This window comes from Rhinolophus sinicus, linkage group LG10 (assembly GCF_036562045.2).
Source record: "Rhinolophus sinicus isolate RSC01 linkage group LG10, ASM3656204v1, whole genome shotgun sequence".
Classification (NCBI taxonomy): domain Eukaryota; kingdom Metazoa; phylum Chordata; class Mammalia; order Chiroptera; family Rhinolophidae; genus Rhinolophus; species Rhinolophus sinicus.
This window is the reverse complement of record NC_133759.1, coordinates 93,832,480-93,858,887: the sequence shown is the minus strand read 5'-3', so window position 1 is coordinate 93,858,887 and position 26,408 is coordinate 93,832,480. Positions and strand designations below refer to the sequence as shown.

The window sequence follows — 26,408 nt, the reverse complement described above, 5'->3', positions numbered from 1 at the left end:
GGTACACATTGATGGAGAATCAAACACTTTGTGGAACACGTAAAAATAAATGGGCAATCTCCAGGACGATACAAAAAATGTCAGTGTGAAAACAACAACAACAAAAAAACCCCAACAACCTCATTTGAGTTTAATGTGTAATTTCATTTTCCTGCTAAGGTTCTGAGAGCGCCATTGATTCCCAGCGGCAGTCAACACCTGGCATAAAAGGTACCCAGACAAGGCTTCTTGTTTCTGGGATTTTCTGCTGAGTCTGGTCCTGCAGTGAAGCTAATCTAGCCTCCATCTCCCTCCTACGAATGGCTGAAGGAGCCAGGAGGGAGAGTATTTTGGTCACTAGAGTGTCAGTTAGTGGATTTTCAAACATTTGATACGCGAATGCTATACTTTTCCCTTTTTAAAGAACGTTTCCACCTCCATCGCTCGGCATAATGCAATTCAGAAAAAGTTCCAAAGCTCTTTGTGGCAGGAGTGCTTAAAACACTAATCTTTTCATTCATAACCATGATGATGACTGCTTCATCTTTTCTGTGCAGCGGTTAAATCTCTCGGTTTTTCTCTCCTTTGGATAAGGTTTGCCTCTTTCACGTCTTAATAGACGAGTCGATGACAAATGCCTTTGTTATAAGAAAATTTCAAAAGCTGGATTAAAGTTCACTTAATATTGGGCCAATTCATCAGCTCTCACTTGTTTTATTGTTTTCTTGATTTTAGTGAGTTGTCCAAAATAGGCTATTCATAACCTGTTGTGGACCATTCTGTATGAGAAATACACTCTAGCAAAACTCCCGAATTGCTGGGACAGATTCCTTGGCCATAATTGGGAATGAGTAATAATCTGTTGCTTCAACAAAGCCCCTGAACAAACATGCAAGGCCTGAGTTCGAGGTGAAGTTTGAAGTAGTTCATGTACGCCACGTCATTTAGTCCTCACAAGTCCTTCTGATTGGTGCTGCTCTTATCACCCTGTTCACAAAAGAGGGAACGGAGCCAGGAAGAGGTTTTAAAATCTTGCCATAGTCACACCCTAGCAGGTGGCGAAACCAGGATCCAGGGTTGGGCAGTCTGGCCAGAGAACTCTGCTCGTAAACTTTAACTCCGTGAGCCTGCCCGTGTCAGAGATTCCACCCCACATACCACAACCTCAAAATCTTACTGCGGTCTCAGAAAGGACAGGGTCTGTTCCTTCTGCCAAACAGAGAGGAGTTGCATATTAAGTCTCCTCAGTCTTCTCATCTGTACAATGGGAATGAAATCAATCCATCTCGTTTCACTTGAGGGAGTTTGTGAGGGAGTATTTGTTAAAATGTTTTGAAATTTGCAAAGCACTATAAGAATTTGAATCGTTCTTCAAACATCCATAGCACAAGGGAAAATAAAAAGGAATCACTCAATGCTGGTCACAGATTCTGTTCTTCAAATACTCAGTCAATATAGCTCTTCAAAGGAATTTAAACTTAATGAGGGGTCCCTGGTAAAAATTTTTCCTGTGAGCAGTACTTTGAAACCTGAGTCTCAGAATCTTCATATCTTCATATTAGAGCAAATCTGAAAGGTCATTTAGTTAAAATCATCTCTCTTTCTCATGCTTGACACACCTCTGTAACAGTCCTGAAACAAGAGTCCCCTTCACTGGGAGTCTCTCAGTCACAGGAATCTCATGACTATCAAGGGAGCTAATTTACCATTTCACACAATTAGAAACTGCTTTCTTAGGTTACGCTATCTCACACTTTTGGTTCTGCCACCCTCACTCCGTAGCTGTTCTAGGCTGTTAGAATAAAGAGCAAAATTCTCTTTTTGTAAGAATATCATAGCTTACACGAAGAGAGGGGGCTATGCCTTTATGTGTTCACTTAACTTAGTCACTGCATGGCTCAAGGTCTGGGATTGTTATGTGACAGGAAGCAAAACCCTCCATTCACCATCCACTAAGAATTTACCTCTAGCTTTAGAATAAGACACTAAGTGCTGAAAGCAGTATTATAATAGTTCCTCTAGCCCCGAGAGGGGATGCGTACAATCCATTACGGTTGTGTGTCTCACAAATGGTCCTCAAGTGCAGCTCAGTCATTGGCCGGGTGGGTAACCGGAAGCCCAGTGCCTCCTGCTCTCCATTTTAATCCCACGCATCATGCACATTGTCTAGACCCATCTGCATTCGAAGGCTAAAAGGCATTTTCTTCATTTCCCAAGAGCTTTCCAGGAGGACCACAGGGAGAAACATCAACTAATAGACAGATGCACCCTGTTAAGAAAGGTGTGGATGCTTTCCTTTAATCAGTACAGTCTATATTCTCCATCATGAATAACTAATGAGTTTCTCAACTACTTTCCTCAGATGTCACTGCAAAAATCTATGAGGGGAATGTCATCTGTACTTAATGAAGGGACAAGCACCGTAATTAAGTTTTAAGCTATTTCTTCAGCATGAAGCTGCCACGAAGTGTGAAATGACTATAATTCACATTTTTAAGACCTTGAATTTATTAGCATCTATTTTTTATGCAAGGTTAGGGGTATGGCACTTGGACTGTTGAAGGATTCAAAGTCCTCTGTGCTTTGTTATTCCAGAGTGAGTGTGCCTGGGCTCAGATGACAGGCAAGGCAAATTGTCATTAATGAGTCAGGTATTTTTGAAAAACATCCAGAGAACTAGAAACTCATCTTCCTTTGTGAATAGGATACGATAATGAAATGCATAATTGGGTGAAAAGGGACTTGGCATTCCTCTGTGAATTGCCATGGCTGAGAAAACGAATCGGAGCTGTAGGCTAGAGGCTCCAAGTTAAGCACAGTTCTGCTGGAGTGTGACTACTGCACACCCATGGATGAAAAAGGAACCTCAGCTTGTAAAAGAAAGAATGGATTAGTCTCTTTTGAAGATGACTTAGTATGGGGGGGAAAAAAAGACATGGGATTAATAAGTGTTTGGAAAAAATTAAGACTCCAGGAGACTTTGATGGCTCTCCTTTACAAACAAATGGAAAGAAGGTAGTTACTCATCTTTTTTGCTGGAGGAGCACACATTTTTGGGGAGAACGGACTTTGTAATGATCTGTCTAACTGAAACCCCTTTGTGGGCAATGACAAACGTAGAAGGCCTCTAGCCAGGGAATCCAAAAATGAAGCACAGGGGTTTGTGTATGCGTGTAGCAGGCAGACCACAATGAGCCTGGCAGTGTGCCGAAAAGGATTTCCTTAGGAAGTCAAGTTTAAGTGAGAGGTACAAAATGAATAGGATTATCCAAAAAGAGGCTAAAGAATGTTTCAAGAAAAGGGATATATAGCAAGGCTCTAAGTGAAGGCTGCAAAGCACTCGAGAGGAAAGAGGAAAAGTAGAATGGAAGCCTACAAATTGAGGAGAGGACTTCACATTAAATAGCAAACTCAACACATACGTCTACCTCAGCTGGTTCCCGAAATGCTAATGCAATGACTATTAAATGTATCAAAAAAAAAAAAAAAAAAAAAAAGAGGCATAAACCCACAAAGATAAAGAAAAAGAGAAGCAGCAAGAGTAGAAGAAAGATGTTGACAAAGCTTTGGAAGTCGAAAAGAAAACAACAAAAGGTAACTTCATTAGCAGCTGAGAGAGTTGAAAGCTAAGTGAGTATGGGTTTGGTGACGACCAAGCCAAAAGCTAATTCAAACATCAGAATCCTGGCCAGGTACAGAAATGGGAGCCACCATGTACCTCTGTGATGGGCGTGTTTGGTAGGGCTGCAATCCGGAGGATTGGTTAAGGTCGTCTGGGAAACTGTCAGACCCCTAGACTGTTTCTCCACTGTATACACCACGGTGACCAGGTGACTGTCACTGTTATGGACCAAACGTTGTGTCCCTCCCAAATTCACATGTTGTTATACTAGTCCCTAATATGATGGTATTGGCAAGTGGGGCCTTTGGGAAGTGATTAGGTCATGAGGGTGGGGCCCTCATGAAGAGCTTCGTGCCCTTATAAAAGGGACCCCAGAGAGTTGCCTTGCTCCTTCTGCCATCTGAGGACACAACAAGAAGATGGCTGTTTATGAACCAGGAAGTGTGCTCTCATCAGACACCGAATCTGCCAAGTGCCTCAGGATTCCCAGCCTCCAGACTGGGAGAAATACATTTGTGTTGTTTATAAGCCACCCAGTCTATGGTATTCTGTGACAGCAGCCCAAATAGACTAAGACACACTGTGGAAGACTTGAACTCTAGGCTCTGTGATAGGAGGATAGCTGAGGGTAGCAATGCTACACCCAAAACAGGAAATTAAGTGGAAACCTACATATTGAAGACTGAGACCTCCCAGGCCCCACCTGAACGTACTGGCCACCAAATTCAAACCAAGCAAGGGATTATGGCTCCTCTCTGGGGAAACTGACCAGCCCAAGAGAAAAGACCCACAGATCCTGACATTTGGGGTCACCCATCTAAACACCCCAGCCTGATAATCCTTCCTGGAAGCCCGCCAACAAAACCCATTCATGCACACAGAACTTTCCAACAGATTCTCAGTACTCAGCTCGTAGAAATGAATAGACATCCGTGAGTCACCAACTTGAAAAAGTCCCAATCAAAAAGCCAGATACTGGAATCGTAATGATAATAAAAAAGTGGAGAACAGAAGAAACTTGAAACTATCACTAATATAATAAAAAAATAAAGAGTAGTACATCTATGAAATTAATACAGGGTGCTATGGCAGGGTATCACGACAGAATAAAGAACATTTGGAAATTGAAATATTAGAGTAGGAATTAAAAATTTCACAGAAGGAATGGAGACTAGAGAGGAGAGCAGAGGGAGAAACAAAACAAACAAAAAGAAAAGAAAGAAAGAAAAGGTTGGAAGGAGTGGAAAGGGTAATGGGTGATGAGAGGCGGGGACCATCAAACAACCAGCTGAAGGTTGCTTGTGACTGTTTTTGTTTTGAAATGTGATCTTCACATCAGTGGGAGCCCCTGAAGAACAGCAAACAACGGAGTGATGCTTAGCCCACCTTGACACATATCCATGGCCAGGAAACCAGGCAAGGTTATCCAGTTGTCTACGGTTTCAGTCTCATTCACATTATACGAGTATTCTAACAAACCATGGAAAATGCTGGATCAAGAAAAACAACAAAAAACAACGATAGCCACTGGCTGATTTTTAAAAAGAACCACTTCTAGTTCTGAACTTTTACAGGTAAAAACAGTTGTCAGCTTGTTCCTCTAAACTCCCATTACTCTTTGTTTTGAAAAGGTTATAACTGGAATAAAACAAGGCAGGCTTGGAGTCAGGATCATGAAGGGTGTAATTAAGGAAGATTTTCTGTCTATATACCCAGCAGGGCCATCCTACGGAGGGGAACAAAGGGGAGATTTAAAAGCAATTGTGTATTTTTCAAGAATAATAGAACAATCTACTCCTCACATTTTACATAACAAATGGCAGCTGCTGACATTTTAATGGAGATACAAATAATAATAAAGTTACAGTGGTTTGTTTTGAGGCATTTGCTCCAACTCAGGAATTTCAACAAATATATACACTCGCCCGTTCTGCTCTAAAAGGCTGCAAGATTAGCACTTATTTTCTGATATCTTGCCTGCCCTGACAACCTGAATAAAAGTGCAGTTTTATTACCCCCCAGTATGGTTTTATCTTTGGAATGATTTTTTTTTTCACATGTTAAACCTTTATGTTAAAAATTAATCTAAAGGATATAATTGTAATTTTTGCTCAAAAGCCACCTGCCTTAGATAACAACAATGACGTGTTGCATTACCTCTCTCAAATCCAGATTAAAAGGGGTTGGCCCTTAAGGGACAATCGGGTGTCTCGCTGCACATGGCCGACGGCTGCAGCTTTCATAGAATCTAGTGAAGATATTGAGGGAGGCTTGTGAAATATTTTGGTTGTTGAAGCATTTCCCCCAGTATCTTGTTGGTTTAAAAGATTAAAAATCCAGGGTGGCTTTGGGGGAGTATGTTTGAGCATCAGACCTAGACTATGGTCTGAATCAATGCTGGCTCAGGATGTGAAGAGAAATGAGCATCACTAGTGGCAGGTGCCTGGTGATGGAGTCTCAAAGTGTTTCTTCCTTTTGATCATACCCAGTGGTCCCTACAAGACACAGAGAGGAAGACTCACAGCCTTTGAAGCTTGGTAGAGTCACATAAGGTACTTTGTGACGGCGTCCTAACCTGTATTGCAGGCTGGCCAATTTATAAACCATGCTCATCCATGAAAGCACATGGTATTTCTATAGTGTTCTTACCTGACTTCATTTTTCTCTCAAACTTATCCATATGGATTGTTGGGAAAAATTAAATTCATTCTATTCTGGTATCTTCCTATGACTGAAAAGTTTCAACGTTCTCATTAGGATAAACAATTAGTCTCCATTTTCCTCTCCCTCTTTAGGACATCGTTATGGATACGGGGGTAGGGGACTTCTGTGATCTTGTGGTGACAGGAAGAAAGAAAGTTCAGATTCCAGAGACGTTGTTGTGACGTGCCTCAGCCTAGCAGCCAATGGCACGCCCTCTGAGTGAGCTCTGGTTAGTTCTTTCTGTGCTAACTCAGGTCTTGATGGTGTTGGTAGACTCTGAGGTCTGCGCATATCTCCCACTCCATCCCCAACCTGGCTTGTCTGCTGTGGAGCCCTCGGCCCCACTGCAGGGAACCTGCCCAGGAGGCTGCCAGTTTCCACCATCAGTTAACCATCTGCATTCCTCAACACAACACCACATAGATGCTTCTACAAACCCTCCCTTCCCAACCACCATTCCCCCAGGAATTGAAGGCGATGGAAGAGTGCTGACCCAGGGCCTCTTTGCCTCTCTAGCCACATGACACTTCAGGGGGTGGTGAGACTTCCCTGCAAGTTGGCTTCCTCCTAGAGTCCCAAATGAAAATGCACACTGACCTTTTGCTTTTGACTTTCCTTAAAACTGATCTAATTAGTTTCTTCCTTCCCTGACTCAGAGAAGCAAGGTCACCAGGACATACGTATTTCACCACTTGCTTTCCCTACATTTTCTATCTCCTTCTTCCCACAATTTACCAGAGACCAAAAGAGATGGGTTTCTAACTCCCTCTTTCCGTCTGAATGGGTCCTCCCTTACACCCCAGGCTCATTTCCTCCCATGATGTCATCTGCTATTTATCTTTCTCAGGCCTCTAATGGCAGCAAGATTATAAGGGAGAGAGCAGATGAATACAGAACATACAGGTTTAATAGCTTTACAAAATAATCTGTATCACATTTGTAAAATAAGAGCTTTTTATAAATAAGGCAAAAGAAAAGATGAAAATACCTGAAATATTGAAGCATCACTATTCTTTTACCGTTAGTCTTTCCACCTATATACTACTAAGAGAACCATGGTGGAAAGGGCACGTTAGAGAAAGGCTGCGGATAAAGGAGAAAATGAAAATATGTAGATAAATAGTATTGATATTAATACGAAAAAAAAAGGGAAGAATGATAGCATGTTGGAATATAGGACAAAGGGAAAGAGAAGCTAAAAGGGATATATATGAATTGACTGGTGTTGGAAGAGGGGCAAGATGTATTAGTTTTAGGATTTCAAACAGGACATCCTTAAAATTAAGTAGACCCCATTAAGCCCTAACCTGTGGCTTTCAGATTTTCATTTCTTCTGGGGAGGAATTATAGAACGTGTGACGCGATACTTGGTGATGCAGTCACTGGCATCTTTGCAAAATGGAGGCAACACAAGCACATGTCAATATATTTAAATATATTCAATTTATGGGACAGTCTTTTATTCTAAAGTTATGTTTTCTCTACTCTGTTAATATATACATCCTTTCTTTTATCCAAAATGCTGTTTAAAGCAGATAAAACTAATACACATAGTTTTTTTTTGTGTCCTTAAATGAAAAACAATTGATCACTATGATTGGTTGGAAACTTTTTATGGGTTGAAGAAATAAGAAACTCAGGGAACTCCTGTCTGAGTTCTTGAGTCCCCTTGAAAGAGAACTGCTTGCCCCTCCTCCCAATAGCTAACATTTGTTGCATTGATATTGAGTGGGCTTTTTCCATGTTCTAGACACTGGGGCTAGGTGAGCTTAAGAGATTTGTGCAAGTTCACAAAGCAGAGAGACGTTGGGTCCAAATTCAAACCCAGCTCAGGACACCTTCAAAGGGAGTGACCCAAGGAATAAATCAGTCTCTTGACTAACATGGATAACACTGCAGTACTCTTCTATTTTGTGATTCCCTTAAGGAACTATGCTATTATTTTTCATTTGTCCTTAGAATCACTTCAATTGTCATGTTATATGATCAAATAATTCTGAATCCCATACATAAAAACAAAACTAAAACACTTGGTTTAAGTATATTGAGAGGAGTTGGGAGGAAGGGAAGAGGAGATTAAAAAAAAAATTACAGAACATGTCTGCAAAATGTTTAAAAGGGAGAAAATTTAAAGATTTCTTCCACTACGGTATTGTCCCGTATACCACGTACCCATAGCTAGGAGCTCAGCATACAACTTATCTCCCCCATTTCTCTCTGCTCCTCTAACCTCCCCATTCTCTCTCATTTTATATGTGTGTGTGAGTGTATAATTTTTTTTAAAAATCAGACTGTTGATCCAATATTTTTGGCATTGTGAATTTTGGGGAGGACAAAAGAGGGGGTAGTATTACCAAACCAGTAATTAATTGAGCCCTGAAGCTCTGACAGACTGTTTTGGTCACTTAATTTATAAAATCACCAAGAACCAATAAATACTTAGTTGGCTACAGACATTTTACAATAAAATCAAAGAAGGAAATTCATTTTTGTCAGCTTATGGGAAGGTTGTCTAATCATTGTTTCCCTATGATATATATAGACTTTAAATCTAAGGGAGTTTGGATTTAGTACATATCCATTAAAAAAAAAAAAATCCTACAGAATATTCAAGTGCATATTAAGAGTAATAGATTTATCTTAGAATTTTTCAGCTTCGTTTAAAATCCTGGTAATATTATGGAGAAAAATAAACAGTAACAAAGGAATGCTTTATTTGGGGTTGTAGATGAGTTTGATATCGGTGAACCTTTCAGTCCTGAATTATGTAATTTACTAATTTTTGACACTTGTAACAATCTTTATAGTCTTTAGTGACTGTTTCTGAAATTGCCTTCACGCAATTTTTTAAAGAATACTATTTTAAGGAAGTTACAAACCCACATGTTTGTAAATAACACAGTCACATTGTTAGGAGCTACAGAAATATTTTGGGCTATTGCCCTATATTAAATGGCTCTGGAGAACCATGTTTTATGAATTCTGAAGTCTGCTTCTTGGGTTTTACCTTTTCTTTCTTCTTGCAACTAAAATGTCACTTCCTTTGGGCATCCTTACTTAAATCGCTTAGGTAGATTTTTGTCCTTCTCTCTGTTTAACTCTGATTTGGTTATACATCTATCCTAGCACTTACCTTATTACCTTATATTTTGGGGTTCATTTCTGTCTTATTCTCCTTAATGATAAATCATTTGAGTACTCATTTATCTCTACATTCCAAGTATTTAGCACATGCCTTGACTCCTAATAAATGTCAAAAAATACTCGGTAAACAGTTGCTGATCTGTGATTAAATGAAAAATCAGGTCACTCCCTTCTTGTAATTGTATGCAGAGTAAGAGCATAAAGCACATCAGCTGATGAAGAATTCTTGCAGAAAGGCCTTTTGGCTTATTGCCCTGTTGTGGTTCCTTCCAAGCATTTAGTTATATTTAGAGGAACAGAGTTGGCTCTCTATGTACGTACAGTGGTCTATATACCTTCCTTTTTGGTACATTTGCTGGAGCATGTGTCTGGGAAATAGACTTTCACAATCTATTTCCTGTTCCTGTTGATCAGACTCCTACTAGGAAACTTCACAGTAGAAAAGAATCCTTAGGACAAGTAGGCATTTAAAAAGTAGCCGCTATTCTTACAGAAAATACATATGCAGAAGTGAATGGCCTATTTCCTGTCTTAGATCATGCACAGCCTGATATCAGGGAGTTTTCCATTTGTATTTATAAAGACTCTAGGGAAAAAAATATAATGAACAAGAAAACATTTAACATATTCACATTTTAAGATCATGCATTTATTAAAATCCAGTTTCTATTCAAAGTGAGTTTTTCTTATTTCAACGGATAGGTATAATAGGTATAGTGCCTAGTATATGTTTAAGTATAGTCTTGAATCTAGAGCAACATGTCATTATTTCAGAATAGCCGTGCAGAGACAAAGTCAACGATCACTGCCTGAGATGGGTATTGGGCCGTGAACTTCCTAACACTCATTATTTGTCTGGAGAGAAGCAACTCTCTTTTGTGATTTTCAGCTCAACCCTGGATTATTTACAAACACTGCAAATACAGTAACTATAGTAACTGAAAAGGAAAGCAGTAAACCAAAACTCTAGCAGAAAGGAAGCTATCAGCCCTTTAGCTGAGAGTTGAGATCTTTTACGAAGAAATGCCAGGGGCCTAAAATCTGCTTAATATTAGCAAACAAGCAAACAAAAAACCCAATAAAACAAACAGAAAAAGCTCCAGCAGTCAAGAGAGGGGTTAGAGGAAACAAAAGTTATTCCAACAGAGGTCTCTAAAACAGATGCCATTTTTCTCATGTTCCATTGATTGGGGTAAGGGGGAAACATGGATGGATATCTATGTTTTGCTTAGAACACAGTCTATATATAAATTTTAGAACGCAATCTATATATAAATAAGCCTTGGTCTTTTACTCAATTTATTTCCCATTTGAATAAGTAAGACCAAGAAAATCTGGGTGTAGAATATTATTTAAAAAGACTCACATTAAAAGCATTCCAAGTTAACTATCTGCATTGGGGATTTTAAAGATCCATTAATTCACATCTTAATAAATAACTTTGCTGTTAAACTCCTTTTCATATATTTTTAAATCTGTAAGACATTCATGTGATTGCATCCTTTTAAACAAACCTTATGTAAAATAAAATCTTACAGGACTACAATGTTAATTTCTTAGTTTCGATCAATATATCACAGATGTTAACATTAGACAATACCAGGTGAAACGTACGTGGGAATAATCTTCATGAAATTTGCAATTCTTCTTTAAATATAAAATTATTTTAAAATAAAAAGTAAAATAATAGGAAGGGATTAGCCGTTTGGAGCTAGAAGTGACCTGGCTTTTTACAGATAGCAGGGCTCTAGGATTCGCTCAAGTCAGCACAGTGGGTTTGCAGAGGGTCCCTGACTCCCAGCTCAGTGCTCTTCCCCCCACATCCTGCTGCTATCGAGCAGGGGATTGCTTCTGCTTCACCTGGACAGTTCACTCAGTGTACCTGCTGGTACAAGTCCAGGGACCTCCCTTAGAAGACTCTGCATTCCTAAGACCGGAAGACACACCAGCATGAATGTGCTGAATCAGTAAAACTGATCCAACTGTAAAGCCAGAGGCCAGAAGACTCAGTCACCAAGTTCATTACCTATTTACTCAATATCCAAGGTCAATACTAATCAATAGCAGAGTACAAAGTGGCACCATTTCATGACAAATGTGAAGCATTCACAGATGCACACTGGTCTAGGCTAATCTATCAAACACATTTCATTATCTTTTCAGTTTGTCAGAGATTTTCCCACAAAGTGCCATTTAAAAAAACAATTCCAGAAGGATGAAGGGGCTAAATTATCACATTCTAGGCTCCCGACTCAGTTCAAGTTATCAAACATCACCATGGTTTGAACAGGTGCAAACGAAAGACAAGTTTTCAAATTACACATTAAAATCTTTACATCTTCCTATAAGAAAATTTTATTTGTAGCCCCTGTGGAATATTCCTATAATTTTAGAATAAACAGTGAAAATTCAGCAACTACCCGAAGTCCTTATTTTGTTGCACTGATGTAGGAGAATTACTTGTGAATTGTGGAGGTTTAATTTTTTAGAAGTAAGTTCCAGAGTTTCCTTAGGTTGTATACAGAGAACTAGAATGTCTACAGCACTACAGAAGCAAATACTTTGTTCTGTGTCCTTCAGGATATGATCTCTAAAGCTGGCTGACGCTTGGAGAACTCTTTTTGTTTGGTGTTGGTTGGGTTTGTTTTTAATTACAGAAGATTTATTTTTCTCTTTAAAGCAAAGTTAGCCTGAATTCTTTACTCTTATCTTTCCCAAGTCTTCCACATAATGGAGAATTTGTTCCATAGAAAAAGTCTGTATTATATTGAGAGTTTAGCTTCTTTTAGATAACACTTATCTTTGGGCTGATCAATACTAATTACTAGTTTTGTAAAAGACAAACAAATAAACAAACCAAAACAAGCCAACAAAGAAAACACCAACAACCCAACAACCCGCCCCCAAACAAAACAAAAACAAAACAAAACAAAACAAAAAACACAAAACAAAACGAAAAAACAAACCAGCCATTCCTAAAGAGAACTGTGAAAACAAAGGGAACCAGGCCACCCACTAGCATGTCTGGAAATGGCTCTTACATCACAGACGTGAGGATTCACTGCACCCTCAGAGAATAAACTCTCTCTGAGTCCTAAAATACAGGTTTCCTTGGGTGGACCTGCTTAGAAGATTCCAGTTTTAGTACCGTTAGAAACATAGGACCTGGTTGACAGATACTCCTGTAACTTCTTGCATCTGGAGGCCCTAATGGGAAGTTATCCTAGTAAAATGTAAACCTTGCAGTGTGGTGTGTAACTTCACCAACACAGCCCACTGTATACGGGATTTTGCTAAGAAAATATTCTCACTCCCCACCAATCAGCTTCTTCTTTTGCCCTGATTTATTTCCCTATATTCATAAAAGCTTTGAAAGAATGCTATGGGTTTTGTAATGAGGTGTAATATTTGTAATATTCTCTACTTACTGAGAACGTGTTTCTGTTTAAGGAAACACCAGCTCCAACATGGCCATTGCTGTTCGAGCAAAACAGATTTGGGGAATGGACTGTGGAAGGGTAGATGGGATTTGTGTAATGCAAATACATTTGCTTACGGTTGATGTCTTTATGATATAGTTATTCCATGCTACTTATGATGATTTATTATTGGTTTTAGTTAAAAGAACTACGAGAAATGAAGTAAGCCAGTGTTTACTGAATTCATCATGGCTGTAAGTCAACAGTAAAAATTAAAGTTATATTTGTTCTCATCATACCATTTCTGTATATGTCTCTTTTTGGGGGGCTGAGGATGGTGCTTTGGTGGCAGGAATGGTTTTCAGGCCTTATCTCTACCTCTGTCTGTCTGTCTACATGTATGTTATTGTTCTTTTTGTTTTCCATGGTTGGTGGGGGTAAGGGCCCAGCATCTCAGAGTCCTTTACTGATAAAGGCAGCACACATATGGATATGTGAAGATTAACACCAGTAAATGCAATACACACAGAGCTAGTTCTAGTACCACATTGTCCCAAGTAATGAGGAGCTTGTCACCCAGAAAAAATCTGTATTGTACTGTTCAGCTTCTTTTAGACATCACTTTTCTTGGGGCGCAACAGCATCAATTACTGACTAGCTTTCCAACTGGACAGGTTTTTGGTACCACAAGATATAGCAGGAAACATATATTGCAACAACGTAAACCCACAATCTCACAATTGGAGGCTGACATCCTCTTCCTCCAAACCCTCAACTTTAAGCCCTCAGGGAAAAATTTGTCTTGATTACAGCTTATCTTCAAGTCCTTTCTAACCTCGCCCAGTTTATTTATTCATGTTACAACACAGTTACATGATATGTATTCAAAATGGGTCATCAGCCAGTCGCACAGAAAGAAAACAGCCACTAATCAATGCAAACTATAGTCAGAGGTTTACCTTAGGAGCATTTGAGATCTTGCTCGCCGGCACATGTCGTCAGTTTGGCTCAAATAAACTCCTATAAAAATTCAACAAAAAGAATATATAAAAAAAAGCTTACCTTAGTTCCTTGAAGGGGTCTGCCCTGACATTAGGTGTCTCTATAGATTTAGGGAACACTGTGCCTTCTGCTCCTGTAAACAAAAGAAAAAAGCAAACAGAGGTTGGAGACTGTCGGATGTGTGTGTCACCTGGGGGTACAATCAGCTAAATGCAGTGAATACTTTATACAACTCAATACACACATACTTTGTCACTGGCTTTAGGGCTCTATCACAGGAGAGCATTGAATCAACTCATGAAAACAGCCTTTGAAAAAACAAGGAACTTCTTTGCAAAGTGTTCCTGCTGAGAGATCAGAGTGAGGCCATGAGGTGAATTCCATGTTGGCTTAAAAAAAATAAAAAAAAAGATGTCTAGAAATGGCATGGTCTGACTCTTGTCTGTCATAAACTATTAATAATCACCCAACTGGAAATGCTTGGAGAAACAGCAGCTGAAACCGTCTTATTGTAGTCAGGGTACAAATCACATAAGCAGTGGCAGAAATGGCAGATGCTAGAAAACACAGTAAGGCTGTAAGATATTTGCCTAATTACAATTTATCCAGTAAATAAAGTTCCATACTATTATCTTGAAAAGTTCAACAGAAAACTACGAGAGATCATTTGAAGTCCAGTGCTTTTAGACTGTGAGTATTAACATTGATCCCCAACCCAATCTAGACATTTAGCTGTTGACTTTGCTATAAGCTTTTATCTTTACAACTTGTCAACCCCAGCTGAACCTTTCTAGCCATAAAGATTGTGAGTATCTGATTTGTCCGCTCCCAAAGTGTTTTCAAATCATTTAAGCCTCAGTTTATCACAGACAATTGCACTGGATTATTAGTTTTTCAATTAAACTTAGCTGGGCTATATCCTGTACTTTGAAGTAAAAGGTGTTTATTTTTATACATTTGGTGTATGTAAGTTCTTCGATGCTGTAAGAAGGAGCAGAATACTATCTTGCATTCATGTGTGAATTTCTAGAATCCTCTTGCACTGTTATAACGTCTAAAAATCCTCCAGTAATCACCGTTATTCCAAATCTAGATTTATCATGGCATATGATAAGTCTAGGAAAATGAATTGGTTTACTTTTGTAGCAACTATAGAAATATTTAATCTTTCTGATATGAGTAAGAGACTATTGCAAATAAAATCAGAAAATAAAGCCTTGACTTAACAGTATATACAGTCATTAAAATAATATCCTGGAAAATAATAACTATTATTCTAAGTAAACATTTTGAGTAACTACTGCTTGCTAGCTATCATAACATATACTTCATATGTGGTAGCTCATTTAGTCCCTGCAATAATACGATAAAATTGACAGCTGCAGTAGGCATAGAGACATTTAGCGTGAGGACATTTAAGATCTTTCTCTGCTTGTAGACACTTTTACTTTTCAAGATCCCAAATCACATCATTTCAAACATATCAGAATGTACCGGTAGCCCCATTAAAATACAACTTTTTCATGTAAATTTCATAAGCATGCCCGTTGTTTTATGACGCATATATTGTTTATTTTGCTCTTGTGATTCAAACTTTATCGTATTCTTTATAACTGTGATGGGCAATCTTGTGTCAACTTGACTGGCTCACAGGGTGCCCAGATATTTGGCTAAACATTATTTCTGGTTTCCAGATGAGGTTAGCATTGGAATTGGTGGACCCAGTAGAGCAGGTGGCCCTTACCTATGTGAGTGGCATCATCCTATCTGTTGAGGGACTGCAGAGAACAAAAAAGTGGAAGAAGGAAGAATTCAGCACCTCCTGCCTGACTACTTGAGCGGGGACATCAGTCTTCTGCTCTCAGAGCGCCTGGTTCTCAGGCCTCAGACCTGGACTGGAATTGACAGCACCGGCTCCCCTGGTTCTCAGGCCTCAGACCTGGACTGGAGTTGACACCACCGGCTCCCCTGGTGCTCAGGCATTTGGACTCAGACTTCACTATGCCACGGCCTTTCTAGGTCTCCACCTTACAGATAGCAGGTTGTGGGACTTCTCATCTTCTATAACTGAGCGAGCCAATGTCTTATAATAAATCTCTTCCTCCATATAAGTACATCTTACTGGTTCTGCTTCTCTGCAGAACCCTGACTAATACAATTATTGAATTAGAATGGGTTGGATTACAGATGATAATGTAGCTTTTGGTACGTGTATATTACATTTGGGTTCGCAGAGTAGACAACATTCTGTCACCTCCTACATTTCTGTCATCTTTTGAATCGTACCTTGGTAGTGGCAGTGTGGAGGCTGCCTGGTGGAGGAAACAGGCCTGCAGAAGTCACAGGGCAGTGAGTGACACACTGGGATGTGGCTCTAGGCTGTGTGAAACCCAACAACATGCCCTCAGCCACCTCTCAGTTCCATCTCCGATCTGTTACTGAATAATTCCCATCTGTCACTCTTGCAGTTAACAGAGACTTCCCTTTGACATTCTTAGAGATGCTTAGTTCTTAGCCATTTGAACCCCATTTTCAAAAATATATAACTGAAAGGAACAATTATATGTCTCGCTAAAGCAAGGACAGTTAGTTCTGTTTATATGCTAGATATCTATACTCTTTAGTCCCAACTCAAATTTCCCCTTCCTCTACCAAGAATTCTATGAAAACTGCAGTAAAAAGAGTATTACCTCTTTTGAAATCAGCCATAATTGTCTGATTTAGCGATACGGCAATTAGTTCTGCCCATGGACGGCCTTCATTATTTGAACTGTTACTAGAATGCGGTCAAGCTTAATGTTTCACCGATTTCTCATATCAACTCCTATGATCATTTTATAAGGCCTTTGAAGCCAAAGAGTAGGTATTTTGCAACTTTTGACGTCGAACACGTGCACATAGTAGAACATATATTACATTTATTCTGACCGATTATCCAAAAATGAGGGATGACATTTTCTTACGTAAAATGAACCTCAAAAGCCTGGGGCATTTTCTTTATCGTATCCAGAATTTGTGCTGAGCCTGTTTCTTCATTTGTCAGATCCAATGACAAAACCTCATCTGTGACTTTACTTCTTATAGCTGGCTGTCCTAGGCATAAGGAGTGGGTCTACTGCTGGTGACTGTAGCTCTGCCACCCTTCTAAAGCAATTCCCAGGGGAAGAAAAGGTTACCGTCAAGTTACCCAGCACATTACAGGTGCTCACTACATGTTTCTGGAAAGAACATGGCCTCCGCTGAACAGCTGAGCGTGGGGCCTCCGCTTTCTCTGATCTGTGATCACATCTGCTGTGCTCCTGGCTGGGAGTGTAGCCGGGTCTCAGTCATACCCCCAGTGTCCAGCACAGTGTGGACACTGAACAAATACCTGTAACATGACTACGCAACTCATTCGGCACTGAGCACCCCCCTGGGATTTTCATTTACCTGCAGACATTCATCGCATCTCTTCAACTAGATCTTAAGCTCTGTGTGGCCAAGGGCAAGGTCATATGCGCGTACGAGGATACAGACAGATTTGGCTTTAGGTTCCCAAGGCTTCTACTGGACTCATTTCCAACTGCTACTGCCAGGTCTATAGCCGTACTGAATTATAGTTCTAAAACTCCTTGTGCATTACATATTTAATAAATATCTAAAATCCCAATCAAACACATTTTAACTGTTATTATTAAAATAAAAGAATATGCTAACAAAAGAATGCTATGTGGGCTAAATACAAATATTTCTAAAGTAACATGAGATCAAAAGGCTTGGGGTCTCTTTCTCAGACCAAGGGACCTTCCTGTCCTATAATAATAGAATGGAATAATGGCTGAAAACATGTGGGGCTTATGGTTACATGGCCCGTGAGTGCTAGAGCCATGACATCTGATTAAAGAACCCACTTTTAGCCACTGAGGCCTAGAGCCTCGTTTTCTCAATTCCAGGCCAAAGTAGCACCCACTAAATGGCAAGCCAGCAAAAACCATCGTGGCGGGGCTCTGACTGGTCGAGGAGGTGGGTGACTGACTGGCTCTGGATTTGAAATGAAAATGAAGGGGGAGACTTCATGCTCCCTTAGCACCCACCACCCAACCACAGGCCCTTTGACTTTGCTTTTGCTGGACTTTGGCCAGAGGGGCCCCCATGTCCCATACAAACTGGAGGACAGACACATGATGTCTCAGGGAAAGGTACTGAAATCTCTCACTAGACAAGTGATCTTGGGCATGAAACCCAGTCTCTCGCGTGCTCAATTTCCTTCTCTGAAAAGAAGGGATATTAATGGTACCCTCATCTCCTAGGGATCTTGAATGAGATCTCCGGCACCTGGCAATCAGCAGATGATCGTTAACAAAATACTACTACTAGTTCTAAAATGTTTATGAACCTTATTCTTTCCTCCTCTTATCTAGGTCATTTAGAGTCTTTAAAAAATAAATTTAAAGCGCTTAGTATGAAGTAGAAACTATTGAAACTTTTCATTTGATCATTAGAATAATTCTGAGAGGTAGAGACTATTAATATCTATTATTATGGATATTATCTGTGATGAGACTCAGAGAAGTCAGGAAATTTCCCTAAGGTCACACAGCAAAGAGGAGGAACCAGGATCTGAACTCTAATATTTCATCTCTGGAACCGATGCCCTTGACCACTATTCCAGACTGTCTCTTTCAGCAGATTAAACTCTCTACTTGCTCATCTTTTTATGAGATATAAATAAATACCATTGTTTATACCCTCAAGCAATATTTGGTAAATACTCCATTACCCTTCTTCTAAAAACAATTCCATGTACAATGAGATGAGTTATTAACACTTTTCAAAAAGACCATTTCTTTCCAAGTGCTATCAGGTTTCTGATGTTCACACAATTTTTCACTTTTCCAGAAGCCGCAGAGTGAACAACCATCCATCAGGATGAATTCCCCATCCCATCCTCTGTCCATTCTTGGATAATAAATTATTCTTGATTTTATTATTTTAAAAAGGTTTCTATTAAAGCTATACCCACTGATTCCTTCTTTTGACACAATATAATTTACTGGCAATAAATGTTCATAAACAGTTTGAGTGAAAAATCCATAAAGCCATTTCAGCTTTATTTTAAGTTCCATTTAATGTCCCTCAAAAATGATTTCATCAATGTAGTTCCATTAGCTAGTTCTCTGCCCAATAACTTAATTCCACTCAATCAATCAGAACTTCTAAAGCTGGTGACAGGATCTATCTAAAGTGTTTTGAATCACCATAAAGATCATCAGCTCAATGGCTTTTTTTCCCTACTAGCACAAGTAGGGGGTAAACTCTTTAAAAAATCTCCAATGTACTTTATTGCCATAGTAACAAAAAAAGCCAGCTTCTCCTCTCTGGAGAGTGTACTCTAGTTTAGTTACACTTTCTCCTCTAAGTGTCCTAGATATCAGGACTCCTGAAATCCAGTTCTATCTCCGTGATGTTAGGCAACTCAGATAGCTTCTCTGGCCCTCAGTTTCTTCAATTTCCACGTGTCCTGTAACACGAGGGTTGGGATGAGAAATATCAGAGATAAATTACTTTCTCCCCAAATCTAACATTTCATAAGGTAACAATCTAATTAAAACAGATGAGTGTGTTTAGCTACCTTCATCCCCTGCTAGGAAAACAGAGCAACCCTGAAATGTCAAAGGAAATTGCAAAAAAATTTCCCAGTGTTTAAGGAAGAAACAAATAAAAGCAAACAGATTTTTATCTACTTCAAATTTCATTTAATTGGTAGAAATGATCACGAGAAAATAAACCTCATATGACATAAAATGGTAGAGAGCAAAATTTATTGTAGATGAAACTAAAAAACAAAACAAAAAAACGACCTGAAATTCAATTTTATAAAAAATAGTAAACACTCTAGTGCCTAAGCTTGTACATGTTAAAAATAGCCAAGAACTGAAAGAAAATACCGAAAGAAAAATTTAGATCTGCAGAATCTAATACAGGAAAACTGGACTTCAGAGGAACCTTGGACACACACACAAAATACTGTAATAGAAGTTATAATTAGTAAAATTGGAGATAGAAAAATTTATGATGAATCAAATGTTTGTTGTACATAGAGAACTGATTTTACGGAGAATAATTTTAAGAAAAACTTTTAAAAAGGTCAGACATGGTTTAAGTGTACTGTTTAGAAAATTGATTAAGAAGTTGTCTAGCTTAATGGAGTTTGCTCTGGTAAATTCTGTTTTGATACACATTCATTAATAGTGGCATAATTATGATTAACGCTTTTGTATTAATGAACATAGACTAAAAATGGTCTTTGGGTTTAAACCATGAGGCCCAAATGTTCAACAGGTTTAAAATGCACAGTTAAAATATCTGATGACCAACGTTTGAAGTCAAAATGTCTTAAGGTTTCTAATTCCTGTTGAGTTGCTTGGGTAGACAGAACCTGAATGATAGCCCTTAATAACAACCATATTTTACTCGATAAGAATATACTTTTATACCAATATTAAATTATAAAATCGAGAAAAGATGTCAAACCCAAGAATGGCAATAAGAAAACTGGAGAAGGAATGGTTTGATTTCCTGAAACATCAGAGAACTGGGAAACCAGAGACCTGGTTTTTTGGTGCTCATCTTGCATAAAGTATTTATGTGATCTTTGGCAATTTGCTTTCTCGTCTTATTGCCCCACTTGTTATACAAAGTGGGGGTGGGAATTAGATAAGCTAAAAGGTCACCTCCAGCTCTGCTCTTTTATAGTCCTCCAGACAAGCTGGTTGGATGGCCCCAACGGACCAGGAGAGAAGTGTGGTAGATTTGATAAACTCAACATTCAATTTATTTAACATATATGTAACCAGCAGGGGGCTCTAGAGGAGAGCCAGAGACACAGATTTCCTAACTCAGTGGAGTGTAGTGCACTCCAATGGTGTATAGACACTGACTAGTTTAAAGAATGTGTCATTAAGTAATTTTACCAATAAAAATACACAATAGTGACAAATGGTGATTAAGACATGAAAGGAAAATCAAAGGTGTCTTTGAAAGCCTAAAATTTGGGGTCGTAACCTGGTCTGGCAGGTAAGTTTCCCTGAGAAGGTGAAATTTGGCTGATAGTTCTCCGTAATTAGGAAGGAACGAGTTAAGAGTGGGAAGTAGCAGCACAAAAGATAATGCAAAGGTGACAGGGTTGGGCAGCTGACGTTAAGAAGGATCAGTGTGACCAGACCACGTTTAGCACCGTGAGGCAGCAGGCATGAGAGCCGAGAGGGAGGCTGGCGCAGGTGATGCTGAGACTCCTACGCCACAGTGAAGGTTTGAAGCGGGGATCTGACTTGAGCAAATCCGTACTTTTCAGAGATCACTGGGGCACATGGCATGGTCTGTATGTTGAAACTCTGACTTCGCCAGAACCCAACCATGCTGGCACCGTGACCGCAGACTTCCCAGCCTCCAGGACAGTGAGAAAGAAATTTGTTATTTAAGCCACCCAGTGTATGCATGGTATCCTTTTAGAGCAGCCTGAGCCGACTGAGACCCTATATCGTGGAAAAGACACCAGAGGAGTGTGAGGGTAAATGAGGTGAGGCGGGGGGGAGATGGGGGTCGGTTGAACTAGAGAAGTGGCAGTGAAGACGGAGAAGACTGATGGGTGTAGGAAATACTTGAGAGGAAAACCAGTGGGATCTAGTGCTGCACAGGACAAGAGGGAGACTGAAGGATGCGTCCAGACCCCACGAGAAGGGCTGGGACTGATGTCAAAGCCACATGGTTAATACTCAAGGCCAGCTGTGCCCATGGCCACCTTATACTTCTCCAATAAAATCCAGCTTTTGTTGATATTTGCTTTTGTAATTGCAATGAAAATTGCCTTTACTTAATAAAAGAAGCTGCTCTGAACCCAACTATATTTTTCTTAAGAAGGTGCAGGCAACATGACAAATTTAAATTGTCTCCTGTAGTATTTACAAGCAATATATACTTTAAAAAAAACTATGAATAATGTAATAATTCCTTGAATAATGAACACTGTCTTCTGTGCAAAATAATGTTCTGGTTACTGCAAAGTTTTAGCTAAACACATGTTCACATAGCTCCCACTGTTTAAAATCTTTCTAAAATACGTGAGAAATGGCTTTTGCCTCTGCAAGTCCAGGCTAGAGAACATGGTTACATTTTGATATTTAAATATTATTTAATGTCTCAGATCCCTTTTCCTGAAAACAATCTCTTGTACAGCATGCTATCCATGGTATGTAAAGAGAGTGAATGTCTCCGAAACGGCGGTTTTGCATTTAGTTACTAACGTGAACTTTTGACTGTCTCCTAATAGTAACATGCAGTGAAGAATTCTTTTTTAAGGAAGTAGGTTGGGTTATGTTTAATGAAGGATTTAAAATGAAATGAGCAATTGGTGAAGTTGTACAGTTTCCACAAATTTCAGGACTGGGCACTTTGAAGGTAGCCATCTGCTTTTGAATACCTTTCCAGGTTTGAGCAACAGACAGACGCAAGACTAACTCTGAGTGGAAAAAGTCACTTGAAGTCATTTAATCCCATTGTGTGTCCCTAGCTGCTGGTGGCAGTTCATAAACTACTAATATAAAACATGTGTAGTCATTACAAGTCGTTTCCAGGATACGTACCAAATATTTTCTTTTTAGGATTTAGGACAGATTCTCCTATCCTAAAAGTACGGATACTTAATTTATTCAACAAATATGTATGGGCTTGTGGGGAAAACAGATTCAGACTTTCCTCTTTATGAGATCACAAGTTAATAGGAAAATTCAAGAAATATATAAAATCTGTAGCTATTCCAAGTGTTATATTTGTTATCAATAAATATTTAACAAGTACCTACTATGTGCACAGCACAGCGCTAAGGCGATTCATGGCGAGGAGCTGATACCGGCCCTTGTGGAGTTTTACTATGGCTACATAGACAGGTATTAGAGAACACATTTAAATTGATTCTTAATAACAATTATTATAAATCATGCATTCTCAATGGGGGGTGATGAAGCCACTAAGCGTATTAAAAATTGGTTCTTGGCAGGGGCAAAATAAATCTCACTATATTAATGTATAAAGCACAGACATACGTAAGGTACATAATTAGATATACAGTATAAATGTTATACTAAAATTTCATTGGAGGGGAGTAATTAAGAAAATTAAGTCTGAAATGATTCCTTGGAAGAGCGATATTAGAAAAGAGGTTGAGGGACACTGTCATAGCGCTATGAAGTTGGACAGGGGCTTATGGAGCATCGAGTGGGGGACTTGCCCTAGCAAGGATCTGCGATGGCTTCTCTGAGGAAATGATGAAGCTGAGATCCGAGGAGTTATTCAGGCAGAGCCGGTTTGGAGGGAGGGGAGTGGAGAGCACACATCGGGAAGGAGGGCTAGAGCTGCCTTTAAGACCCGGTAAGGAGATCAGTGCAGCTGGGATAGGAAGAGCAAGACTGGCATGAGACGGAATGGGTGAGGCAGTTGTGAGGCCAGATCACGTAGGGACGTGTAGGCCCTGTTCACGTTTGATAGAACTTTCTAAAGTTTGATACATATTGTTAGACAGAAGGAATCTGGTCCCTTTATGGAATTGTTAATCCGCTCTACCCGCTCTGGACAACCTACATCCAGAATCATTATTACATAATAAAAAGAAACCCCTAACTTATTTAAGCCACCGTTTGTTGGGTTGTCTGTTATTTCCAACCCAATTTAATTCTAACAGTTACAGGATCTGACTATACTCTACAGAATGCATTACAGGGGGTCGAGGCATAGACATAGAAATCAGTTAGATTGTTTCAGTAGGCCAGTGTGAAATGATGGTGTCCTAAAGAACTTATACTATAAAAAAAAATGGGAAGGGTAAATGTGAGAGCTATTGCGGAGGTAGAGTTGAAAGAACTTAGTGATAAATACAATATGAGGGATGAGGAAATAAGACAAGTCTAGGTTTTGGGAAGGGGCACAAGTTCAACTTTGGCTATGCTGAATTTAAGATATATGGTGTTCTCATATTAAGATGCTTATGTAGGCAACTGGATACACAAGTATATTACTTAAGGTAGAGTTCTAAACCACTGGTACATAAATTTGAGAGTCACTGGATACAGACAATCATGGAAAACAAGAGAATGGGTGATATGATCTAATACATGGTTAGAGTGATGTAAAAAGAGCCAAGGCCAGAATTTTAAGGGATTGCAACATTTAAAGTTTGGGTATGGGAGGGTGAGCCATCAAAGGAAACTGAAAAGAAGGCTAGAGAGGCAGAAAGACCAGAAATGGGTGACACAGGAAGCCAAAAGTAAAAGGTATTTCAAGAAGGTGAGAGGGGTTACATGTTAACTGGTGCTTAGAGGTAAGAACAGGATTTAAACTGTCCATGGAATTTAGCACCATGAGGGTCATTTACGTCATAGGAGCCATTCTATGAAGAGCTGGGGGCAGACTCCTGCAGGAAGAGGAGTAAATGGGAAGCAAAGAAATGGTTACAGCAAGAGTCACCGCTTTTTTGACAAGAGAAATATAGTAAGACAGCTGAGTACTGGATACTGTATATTAGATATTGAAGAGGCAGCTGTGGTCAGTAATGGAACTTTTATAGGGCACCAGTCTGCTCTATGGCACAGGCTGGGCAGAGATGCATGTGCTCAGTGGCCTGGATGCAGGCACGCAGAATGTGGATATTTGGGTTCATCGAGGCTTGGGATTTTCACAGACATGTATGCTGAAAGGAGAGTGTAACAAGTTCAGGGTTCAGCAAGATTGTGAAGAGAAATATGATATTGGGCAAGTGACTTAGGTTCTTCTGGACTCAGTTTCCAGCTTTGTGGAATGGGGATAACACTTGTCTCATAAAGCTACTGTGAGGATTAGAGAATACACACACACACACACACACACACACACACACACAGTGCTATGTTTGCTTGGTACATCAAAGTACTCAATAAATAATAGATATTATTTATTATAATGGATTACATGACGTCAATGACAATGACAGAAGATAAGGCCAGAAAGACAAAAGAATATCATTAAATAATCTGAAGTTAACAGTAGAGAAGAATAAAATAACACGTGTTTTTTATTCCTTTCAAATTCTCTAACAATTTACCTGAACCAGCCACTCCACCAAGGTGCACATTGGAAAATACTTGAGTATTGCTTCTCGGCCTTGTGGCTAAGATCAAGTGTGGAAATACTTGAGCAGCATATGAAACCACACAGCAATTTAAGATTCACACATAAAAATATTCTGGCAATTCATGAAGAGACAAGTAGTTTAATTAAACAAACTCTACTCTAGAAACCATTAGACCAGAACTCACGCTTGGTGTATCATTAAGCCCAAACTAGAAAAAATAAGAGGAATCAACCAAGCAGCAAGCAACTCCATTTCCGTTTCTCATGACCACATTACTTTTGATAGTAAATAAAACCACACATTAAAACAAATAATCTCAACTTATTGCCTGTGTTGAGCAGGCGCTGAGTTAGGACAGCGTATGAACAATAGAGCATCAGCAACAAGTGGAGAAGGCTGCTTGACACAAACAGCGGAGCTGCACACAGGGAGACTCCTTGGTTCTCAAAGATAACGCACCGTGTGTCCCATGAATGAGATGAGTTTGGCCCTCCACCCATACTTTCCTCCTGGTCTCTGGGGGACAGGTGGCCAGAATCAGAGAGAGAGAGAGAGAATGAATATACAGTGAGAACTCACAAGTAAAGGAGAGCCTGCCCTTCCACCTGGGAGGGAGGCTAAGACGGAGCCCTGAATACACTGCCTCATCAGTCAAGACCTCAGTTCTCAAGTGTCTCTCAGTATGAGAGCAATCAAGACTCAGAGAGTCAATGGATGCGGGTGGGACCTAAGAAAACATGTGCCTCCTTTTAAAGGTGTCCTGGTCACTGAAAAAGAAGTAAAACACGTTGTTCTTCTGACCAAGCAGTCAGGAGGATGATGCTTTTCTATGGAGAAGGAAATTGAAACATTAAGTGAGGACCGTGGAGAAAAGCTGCCTAAAAAATAACTGGAGAAACGTGTAAGTCATTTACAGGAGATGAAGATGATGGTGGCTTGAAAAGTGAGAACCAGCAGGTTGAAATCTTCATAAAAATGCTGAATGTCTCAAAGCATTAAAACCTTTGAATGATTTAATTTCAGGCTACAATATTATTATGAAAGGAAGCCTTAAAATGGATATACTTTAAAGACTAATTTTGATTATACGGTGTTTTACTTAATCCACTGTTTATGCCTAGTTTGGCCAGCATGTTACTTATCAACATCCACTTTCCCCTATCAACAAAATACCGGTATTGTTCATGGGAGCAAAGTAACCAGATAAATAGTCGCTTTCCCAGACTCCCTGGATGCTAGGGGTGGCCACGTGACACAATTTTGTCTAATGACGTGTAGGTAGAAGTCTGCTGAGGAGGGGCACTGGGCAAGCTTCTATATCTGAATAGAAAGGTGTAGATGTGGCTGGTCCCACTCTTCTTCTGTCTTCGTACCTGAATATCAACATGACATCTAGAAT

General features: G+C 39.5%; 1 protein-coding gene across 4 annotated transcripts in view; it reads right to left on the bottom strand.

Annotated features, from left to right (window-relative positions):
* Positions 1–26,408, bottom strand: part of SGCD (sarcoglycan delta) — an 827,683-nt gene that overhangs the window by 85,030 nt on the left and 716,245 nt on the right. For all 4 annotated transcript variants that reach the window (XM_074313830.1, XM_074313831.1, XM_019750404.2 and 1 more), the window contains one exon: positions 13,930–14,002. In XM_074313830.1, the coding sequence (XP_074169931.1) occupies positions 13,930–14,002 (73 nt within the window). The remainder of the gene's footprint in view (positions 1–13,929; positions 14,003–26,408) is intronic.